The following is a 10,236-nucleotide window of genomic DNA, read 5'->3' on the forward strand; positions in this document are numbered from 1 at the left end:
GGCTCGCGCAGCCCCCGGCCGCCCGGGCATGAAGCGGGGCCGGAGCCCCGGCGCGCAGAGATGTCGGTGCCTTTGCTCAAGATCGGAGTGGTCCTCAGCACCATGGCCATGATCACCAACTGGATGTCGCAGACGCTGCCCTCGCTCGTGGGGCTCAACACCACCAAGTTGACCGCCGCCACGGGGGGCACGCTGGACCGGAGCACGGGAGTGAGTGCGCAGCGGGGTTAGGAGCTCTGGGGGGGGATGCTAAAGCTTGGGGGAGACTGCGCGGTGTACCCCCCACCCCCCGCAGCAAAGTGCATTAGCTCCTAACCCCCCTGACTCTTGGGGGCAAAGCGCATCTCTTTTCTTAGACCGAGGGGAATAGTTGGAAGAAGAAGAAAAAATCAAACAACCTTTCTTTCGGGTTTAAATCCCCTCGGGATGCCGGGGGAGCATCCCCCTCCTGCTCTGCAAGGGCTGGGATGAGGATGGGCTTTTGCAGGGCTCAGGGGTGATGGGCTGCAAAAAGCCTTGCTTCTCTGGGGTGTTCTTGGGAAGGGGCAAGGGGGGCTGTGCTTGAGACTGGGTTCGGCTGCAGCTGCGGGCGGTTTTGGAGATTTTTAGGGTCGGAAGGGACCTATTAGAGCATCAAGTCTGACCCCCAGTTTGGTGGGTGCAGATTTACAGTCCGACCCCCAGTTGGGTGTGTGCATATTGTGCAGTCCGACCCCCAGTTGGGTGTGTGAAGATTTGTAGCCTGACCCCCAGTTTGGTGGGTGCACATTGTGCAGTCCGACCCCCAGTTTGGTGGGTGCACATTGTGCAGTCTGACCCCCAGTTTGGTGGGTGCAGATTTGCAGTCTGACCCCCAGTTTGGTGTGTGCATATTGTGCAGTCCGACCCCCAGTTGGGTGTGTGAAGATTTGTAGCCTGACCCCCAGTTTGGTGGGTGCACATTGTGCAGTCTGACCCCCAGTTTGGTGGGTGCAGATTTACAGTCCGACCCCCAGTTGGGTGTGTGCATATTGTGCAGTCCGACCCCCAGTTGGGTGTGTGAAGATTTGTAGCCTGACCCCCAGTTTGGTGGGTGCACATTGTGCAGTCTGACCCCCAGTTTGGTGGGTGCAGATTTACAGTCCGACCCCCAGTTGGGTGTGTGCATATTGTGCAGTCCGACCCCCAGTTGGGTGTGTGAAGATTTGTAGCCTGACCCCCAGTTTGGTGGGTGCACATTGTGCAGTCTGACCCCCAGTTTGGTGGGTGCAGATTTGCAGTCTGACCCCCAGTTTGGTGTGTGCAGATTTGTAGTCTGACCCCCCCAGTTTGGTGTGTGCACATTGTGCAGTCTGTCCCCCCAGTTTGGTGTGTGCAGATTTGTAGTCTGACCCCCCCAGTTTGGTGTGTGCACATTGTGCAGTCTGTCCCCCCAGTTTGGTGTGTGCAGATTTGTAGTCTGACCCCCCCAGTTTGGTGTGTGCACATTGTGCAGTCTGTCCCCCCAGTTTGGTGTGTGCAGATTTGTAGTCTGACCCCCCCAGTTTGGTGTGTGCACATTGTGCAGTCTGTCCCCCCAGTTTGGTGTGTGCAGATTTGTAGTCTGACCCCCCCAGTTTGGTGTGTGCACATTGTGCAGTCTGTCCCCCCAGTTTGGTGTGTGCAGATTTGTAGTCTGACCCCCCCAGTTTGGTGTGTGCACATTGTGCAGTCTGTCCCCCCAGTTTGGTGTGTGCAGATTTGTAGTCTGACCCCCCCAGTTTGGTGTGTGCACATTGTGCAGTCTGTCCCCCCAGTTTGGTGTGTGCAGATTTGTAGTCTGACCCCCCCAGTTTGGTGTGTGCACATTGTGCAGTCTGTCCCCCCAGTTTGGTGTGTGCAGATTTGTAGTCTGACCCCCCCAGTTTGGTGTGTGCACATTGTGCAGTCTGTCCCCCCAGTTTGGTGTGTGCAGATTTGTAGTCTGACCCCCCCAGTTTGGTGTGTGCACATTGTGCAGTCTGTCCCCCCAGTTTGGTGTGTGCAGATTTGTAGTCTGACCCCCCCAGTTTGGTGTGTGCACATTGTGCAGTCTGTCCCCCCAGTTTGGTGTGTGCAGATTTGTAGTCTGACCCCCCCAGTTTGGGGTGTGCAAATTCTGCAGGCTGGCCCCCCAGTTTGGTGGGTGCAGATTTGCAGTCCGACCCCCAGTTTGGTGTGTGCACATTGTGCAGTCCGACCCCCAGTTTGGTGGGTGCAGATTTGCAGTCCGACCCCCAGTTTGGTGTGTGCACATTGTGCAGTCTGACCCCCAGTTGGGTGTGTGCAGATTTGCTACCTTAGAGGAAGGGCACGGTAAGGGCACGTTCCCAGCCGACAGACTGCGGGCTGGGCTGGCTGTCCCCTGGCCAGCCTGCAACCGTGCTGTAATGCCCCTCTTAGCTGGCCCTCCTGTTACATAACCTGTTAGGCACCAATCTCCTGCATAGAAATAGTGGGGTTTGCACAGGGGTGAAGGCAAGTCTGGAGGTCCCCCCCGCTGGCACTACTTTTCCCTCTATTTCGGCCAAGGACCCTGGTTGCAGGGTCCCCCTCCCAGAGCTGAGGCACTCACATGCCTCCAATCGATAGTCATTACTGGTTGGAAAATGCATCAGAGAAGTTGCAAGTGTATTTCAGCCGGGTCTTATTGTTCCACTTCCTTCCCCTGAAAGGAGACTATAGATTCTGCTCTTATCTATTGGAATTGGCTGAGGATCACACTCCTTACTTCCCTGAGCAGGAAGGCATTGACAGCTCGCACCTCCCGGCTGCAAGCTTCTGTCTCCATAAAGGATGTAGCATGTAACAGCTCCACTGTTTCAAGATGAAAAGTATTGAAGGCAGCATGTCTTTGCCCTGGGAGTGAAGCGGGTAGCTTCTGCCACGTTGCCAGAACGGGATTGACCCAAAATCATTTGGACCGCTTTACAGAATCCCTCTCTCTCTCTCTCTCTGCCCCTGCGTCTGTTTGTCGGCTCGGCTGTTTGCAAGGTTATAGAGAATATATTTAATCAATCAAAACAGCATTTTTTTCACCCTTCCCCCCTCCCACCCCTTGCTTGGGGATGCTGCTTTCTTCCAAGTGATCAGAAATGAGGCTCTGATTACATAATGCACCGTGCAAAACGTTGCGTGATCAAAGGGAATGGAGATCACCGGTGCTTTTGGGGCAGAACAGGGCTGGAAAATGAACGTAGTTCAGTTGCTGGCTTCCCTTTCCGTCGGTGCATTATGGAAGCCCTGCTGGAGAGGCTGGTTACATCCGCAAGGCTGCCTCCCTCCTTAGCTGGCTGGCTTTCACAGGCAATGAGTCTGGGATTCCCCTTCCATGGATTTGCTGAACCCTTCCCAAAATATTGCAGTGCTGGCGAGGAGCCTGGCAGGGCTGGTTGGGGCTTGGGGCTGGGGGGTGAAAATGCAAGGGGCCTTTTACTGTTCCAGGCTAATTTTCCTGTTTCAGGATCTTGGAGAGCTCTGCAGATGCCCATTGATTACAGCTTAGCTCCAAGGAGGCTGTAAACTCCCCCTTAGCTCGGGATGCACTTCATTCTCAGCGTGTCAAGGAGGAATCGAGTGCATCTTATTCATCAGCTCTCACCCAGCCACCGTGTGCTTCAGAGCTCGCTCAACTAGTGTGTTACAGCAGGCTAACCAGACCCTACTACCCTGATTTTCTCTGCTACATACCATCCCCCTGGTCTCCCCTGCCCCATCCCTATTCATCTGCTTTGGCTCTTGCTCTCTTTTTCATACCACCAGGCACGGAGCTAGTATGTCCCAAATCCATATCTTTGCATTGTAAATGCTTTCTGTCCTCTCCTGCTAGCTGGGCGTTCAGAGAAACCTCTCCTCTGTCTTCCATGAGATACATATCCATTGCTCTTTTGCACTGAAATAGGGTCCACGCCTGTGTTTTCTTGTGTACCATCTCCCCATGCTCTGGCTACCCCTTTGCAAGTCCCCCTGCTTTACTTAACCCCCTTTTCTGTGTGTCGATTAGGTGTTGCCTACCAACCCAGAGGAAAGCTGGCAGGTGTACAGCTCTGCCCAAGACAGCGAGGGACGTTGTATATGCACAGTGGTGGCACCCCAACAGACGATGTGCTCACGTGATGCTAGGACAAAGCAGCTGAGGCAGCTATTAGAAAAGGTAACAGCCTGGAGTGCAATATGGAAGGGCTGGGGAGGGGAGGCGTGGGGTGGGTCTTAAGTGAAGACAGCGGGTAACATGCAGAAAATCTGGACTCAATTCTTGACTCTCTTGCAAGACTTTGCGCAAGTCTTTCTGTGTCTCATTCCCTCACTGGGCAAATGGGGATAATCATTCCTCCCAGGTCTGAGGGTAAATTCATTCATGGCTCTGCGGTGTCTAGACAGCTTGGTAATGAAGGACGTAGGTATATGCAGAGATCTTGCACAAGCTGCTATGAAATGTGATAGGGACCTGCATGATTCAATGGGGAGGAGGGGGGAAGTTGACCCTAATAATGTTGTTTTTCATTAATTTAACACAAGTATTTTCAAAGGCTGAATTTCAGAAAGACAAGAGGGGACTAGAATTGAAAATGAAGCCTGTGCACTTTGGCTTGAATTGATACTTGAAAGGTTGAATAAAACAGCACAAGTCATCAACTTCAAATAATGAAATGATAGTTGGTGGTTTTCTTTTTAACATTGACACCCGTTTGATTAGTTTTTAATAGTCCGCCATCCAGCAAGATCAAAAGAATCTCATTAAGGACCCATCCTGCTAACAGGAAATTTTCTGGGTAATAGGCTCCAGTGAGGAAACTCTGTTCCTTGGGAAATGGTGTCATTCTTTATTTTTTTGGGTTGGTTTCTTGTTTTTTTTTGGTTTTTTTCTAACACAAGCGGACTCTTGTGTTGGGTATGTAATTATCCTTTATGTCTAAATACTGTGCCAGCATGCTATGTACATGACAAAATAATTTTTATCCTGATGCTTAGAGAAAATTGATGCATTAGTCACTCATAACGATTACAAACCTACACTTAAAAGATTTGAATCTCTATGAGTATATTAATGGAGAAATGAGCACGCTGGCCCTTAACATTTCCCCAGTGCGAGTAGCACGAGTTTCTAAAAATAATCACAGAGGCTTTTTTTTTCCCCCTGAAGAAATAAGAACAGTTTGTCCAATAGTGCAAACCTTGAGCTAAGAAGGAACAAGCATTGAGCTATCAGATTGCCCTGAGTTCAGAGATCCACCGGCTTCCTGGAGCTACTCACCTGAGCAAAACAAGCCTCATTTAACCCCGACTCTAATGGAAAGAGTAGCTACGGTATTAGAGATGTGAGATGCTGTCATTACCAAGAGAGACCGTGCTGAATTATCAGATGATCATTTTCTTCCTTGGATGACAAACAGTTTGGTGACTACCAGCGCATACAAAGAGGGAAAAATGATATTCCAAGTCTGTTAGCTAGAGCTAACACGCACACCAATCCATAAGAGAAGTTATAAAGAAAAGGGCAATTCCTAGTGGTTCACATGACGCTCCAGACCTCGGACCTTGCTAACCACTGGAACAAAATCCTCTTAGTGAAGTGCGACTGCGAACACTTCTGGAAAACCCCTAACCACCCATAGAAGATTTGCAACTATTTTTGCACCCCCCTCAAGACCGGCATTTCTAGTCCCTTAATTCTGTGATGAGAAAATTATCATCTCTTTTTTTTTTTAATTCCCAAAGAAACGTACCATATTAAAGGTACGCTAGTGGTTCAGTTTTCAAAGGAAGAAAGCACTATAACCTACTGTTCACCTTTGGAGGGAGTAAGACATCCTCTGAACTGGTTAGGGCATCAGCGTATTTATGCGAGTGAGAAGTAGAAGGGATTTCTTCCTTTGCAAAGTGCAGTACCTTGAATTCTGGGCTTTGTCCACAGGCGTTGGCAATTCAGTAGAGGTTCAGGTTCAAAGCTGCTCTAAACAACGTGGATACTAACCTAGAGAAATAAAGATAGGGTCCAATGTAGGTAGCACCTTCCAAGTACCTCCAAGGACCTCTTGGAGCTTAAAGAAGTGTAGGGTGGAACAAAAGCTAACACAGTCCAGCCCTCCATCATTCCCTGGTGGATAGACTAAGGGTAGAGACTTAGGAGACTGCTATTGGTCTCATCCTTTGGCTGAAGGAACATTGGACTCGAAGGAAACTCCCCGGTCAAGTAGTTCAGCTCCCTTGATATCACAGGCAAGTATATCAAATCCCAATAATCCCTCTCTGATGCTTCTTGCTCTTCATTTTACAGCAAGGTGGGCTTTTTTACCCCCCACTGTCCCTGGAGGGTCTTGCAGAACTGTGTCGCTCTGATGGTTAAACACTTTCTAATCTCCAGCTAAATGTATTCATGGGCACTTGTCCTGGTGACAGTGTCCTTTAACTTAAATAGCTCTTCTTCATCTTCTTGTGCTAGGGTATATGTTATGTTTCCCTCTTGTCCCGTTTTGTTGCCAGGCTTTTATAGACTCCTTTCATAAGGTTGGCTCTTAATATCATACCCCTGACATCCTTCTTTTGCTGATGGGAAGAGTCCAGAGGGCCTCCTCTCTCCCCTCATTGCTTGCAGATCTGGATGAGAGCCCTCATGATCTGTTGTCCTGATCCTCACCCAATTTGCCCCTATCTTTGCAGGCTATTGCAGTAGTGTCTCCTGCATTTATATCCAGAGACGAAGGGCTCAGCCCCCACGTGAGCCAGATGGATTGTTTTTACATAAGTGCTCTGCACCACAAAGGGCATAGCCCACAGATCAGCACGATCAGGATTTTGAATGTATTACCTAGCGTATGTGCCTTCCTAGAGCTGTCAGGCCAAATTCTGCTCCTGGTTACCCTGGGAGAAATCGGGAGTAACTCAATGTCAAAGAGGTTGGCATAACCAGTAGAAGAATCTGAAGCACGATTTATTAATTTTCTGCTTCCCCAAGTTAAAATCAAATGTTTTCCCCATGACAGCCATCAGCTTGTCCATCCTATTAAGTTTCTGGAACATTAATTTCTGTGCACACTTGGACTAGGTGTATTTCCAACTTGTGGGTAGAAGCAATCGTTTTAGCTGAGGTTCTTCAGGGTAACTTTGAACCTAACGAGGAGACTTGGGTGGAATTAAAGAGTTAATGTCTTTAACCTCAGTCCATTGAAGCGGACAAGCACACGTTTAACTTGAAACTCATGGGGCATCTCAGGGAAGCCAAGTCACGTGCTTTAAGTGCTTTGCTGAATCAAGGCCTTCATATGGTAATCAGATAAAACAAAGAGATCGTTAAATGATAAAGTGTGCTTTATTTTTGAAGATCCAGAATCAAAGACATTGATTTTTTTTTTAAATGCCTCTCCATGGATGATTCTTAAAACAAAAAAAAATTCAACCTTATTAGCAGTGACTGGAAAGGATTTGCACTTTCCATCAAGCTCATTGCTGAAATAGCTTTCTTTACAGTATGTTACCACATTAGCACCCTGTCCTCATTTGCCTGCATTAATTTGTGCAGCGTTGGGCTTTTAATTGGAACAAATGCTGGCTAAATTCATCTGCCCAATGTTGTAGACTCCTAAACTTAATCCCAGTTCTGTTTGGTTAATGTATAAAGTGGCTCTGTTATGGGGATGCGGTTTGACTCAAGAAAGGATTGGTTGACTCAACAGGATGAGGATATCCAGCAAGGAGAATCAGAGTAGACAAGCCACCCTCTTCTTCCTCAGTCCAGGAGAAGGTCCTCAAATTCCTTTGCATCCAGTGAGGGGAAATGATTGCCTTACTCCTCATTGCCAGCACCATGGGGTGTTGACCTCTCTTTCTCATCCACCCCATTCAAGGCAGCTCATGTGAAGGGCTTGTCTTGGGTGGCGACACAACTGGCTGCTGATGCAGGGACAGAGGTGGATGGATGTAGGTGACAGAGCCTAAAAATGCTTCCATTTTGAACACTGAGCCCAGGGTAATGATTTACTGGCCCTCATTTTGTTCATCCCAGTTGGACAAGATACTTCTCCTTCTAAGTCCCAAGCCACCGAACCCCAATGTGTAGGTTCTCCATAATAATCTGAATCAATCCGTATCGTATTTTCACTGTCTTCAAATGCTGATGAGGTGAAGCTCCAATCATTACAGAAAACATGCAAAGATGTTGGGATGTCTTGCTGGGCTGTCCCCAACAAAGCTCAAGAGGTGTTTGGAGGTCCTGCTGGGATCGCCATCATTGCCGCAGTCCTAGCTGAAGATGAGCTTCAATGGCTCAAAGACGTTCAGGGGCGGAAATGCTGGCTCTGGGAACTGTTGAAATGGTCCAACGTTTCCTCGTTCCTTGAGCCATTGAATGTGAAATTGGGAGCTAGCTGTGGCAGCATGGCATTCGGAGAACTTCATGGAGCTTATTTGCAATATGAAGTCATAGGAGAGAGAGCAATGTTGCCTTAAGATTTGGGTTGTGGTTAGCTTCTCATGGTAACGGGAACTGGACATGACTCAGTTCAGAAAGGCACTGAAACGCCTTCTTAACTTCAAGTGCAAGAGCAGTCCAAAGTGATGCCAATGGACTTATCATTATGAATATGTTTGTATCATGCTGAGGCCTAGAAGCTGCACCATGGACCAGGTCCCTGTTGGGCGACTGTGTAAACACAGCATGAAAAGACAGTCCTTGCCCCAACAGCATACAAGCTACTCATGCATAAGGATGAAATATATACACTAAGGCTATGCTTCAGTGCTTTGCTGAGCAAGTTGTAACAACGTTACATCAAAAAGGTGTATTAGGGAGGGATATTTTAATAAATCAGGTGATAGTGCCTCTTTAAAACCAGTTCATTTTGATTATCTATTTGCTGTCTTCTTTGCACCTTGTTCAGTCCCAGCGATCTTTGTCCCTTAATCCCAACAGCTGGTGCGCTCACCACAGGTGCAGATGAATGATTACAGCGTATGAAAGTTGAGATTCCAAGGGCCAAATCGTATTTCCCCTTCACACACCCAAGTGGCACTTACATCACTGCATAACAGCAGCTTTTGGCACTTAAATCGCTAAGGGTGTTGGTGGTATATAGCATTGATTCCAATAATAAAAGTTCTTGAAACGATGACCATTACAATCAGAAACCTCAGATTCAGGAATGCATTATTTACCAGTTTATACGCCTTTGCTTGCCAGTCAATGTATTTTTAGTGACGGATGATATTGCAAATAATAAAACAAAGACCAGGCTATTTGGCTAGTGAGGTTTTACTAGCTGGATTTGAAAGTTTGCACTTAGGCAATCAATGAATGCCTCTTATGTACATGAAAGAATGGTGATTTATACCTGAATAGAAACACCATTCTTAAGCAAATAGGCTTCTGTTTAACGAATAGTCTTTCCTCCTGCAAAAGCAGGCATTGTGTGCAGATTCAGCCTATCAAAGAGGCCATTAAGACTAATGCATTTTATTCTTGACTACAATCCTTATTTGCATTTATGATTGTTGGATTATTTGCTAGAGCATGGCAGAATAAATGTTTATGAAACTAATTTGCTGTGTTTTGGAGCACGTGGGCATAATACGATCAGATGCTGTTGATTAACTGGTAAATAATGCATATGCTGATTACTCTTTAGCTTTGTTGACTAAGTGGGAAAAGGTCAAAGTTTTGTATCATAAGGGAAATGAGGCTGCTTGGCTTTTCTGAAAGCTTTTTAGTCCCCCCTATAAACGTGTTGCCTGTTTTTTGACAGGTGCAAAACATGTCTCAGTCAATAGAGGTGTTGGACAGGCGGACCCAGAGAGACCTGCAATATGTTGAGAAGATGGAAAACCAGATGAGGGGGTTGGAAACAAAGTTCAAGCAAGTGGAAGAAAGCCACAAGCAGCACCTGGCAAGACAGTTTAAGGTATGTTCATCTTCCAACCTGCTAATGAGGTTACAGCATCTGTCTCTCTTCCACAATGTAGTATGGGCTAAACTATCAGAGAGGCAAATACAAGTCTCCCAGTGTAGATCAATAAACCTAATGCAGGTTGTCACATTAGAGAGGGTTCGAGGCTTCCTGAACTGTGGGCCTTAGCCAAAAACTCTCATCTAGATTGCCTCAGTAGTCTCAGACCTGCTATAACTTGAATTTCCATGCATGGACTGCATACAAGGGGTTTCCATTCATGCTTTGCAGAAGGGTCTCCTTACATGTGCCTACTGGTCACAGAAATATAGCACAACGAGAAAAAGGAAGGTGGGGAAAG

General features: G+C 47.5%; 1 protein-coding gene across 2 annotated transcripts in view; it reads left to right on the forward strand.

Moving 5' to 3' along the window:
- Positions 1-10,236, forward strand: part of OLFM1 (olfactomedin 1) — a 48,404-nt gene that overhangs the window by 16,954 nt on the left and 21,214 nt on the right. The window contains exons 1-3 of one of the 2 annotated variants that reach the window (XM_006028624.3): positions 7-210; positions 4,001-4,150; positions 9,735-9,890. In XM_006028624.3, coding sequence (XP_006028686.1) covers positions 61-210; positions 4,001-4,150; positions 9,735-9,890 — 456 coding nt within the window. In that variant the 5' untranslated portion in view covers positions 7-60. Of the gene's footprint in view, positions 1-6; positions 211-4,000; positions 4,151-9,734; positions 9,891-10,236 lie in introns of those variants that run through there. The other variant, XM_006028625.3, reaches the window with a different exon arrangement.

This window comes from Alligator sinensis, unplaced genomic scaffold (genome assembly GCF_000455745.1).
Source record: "Alligator sinensis unplaced genomic scaffold, ASM45574v1 scaffold611_1, whole genome shotgun sequence".
Taxonomy (NCBI): Eukaryota; Metazoa; Chordata; order Crocodylia; family Alligatoridae; genus Alligator; species Alligator sinensis.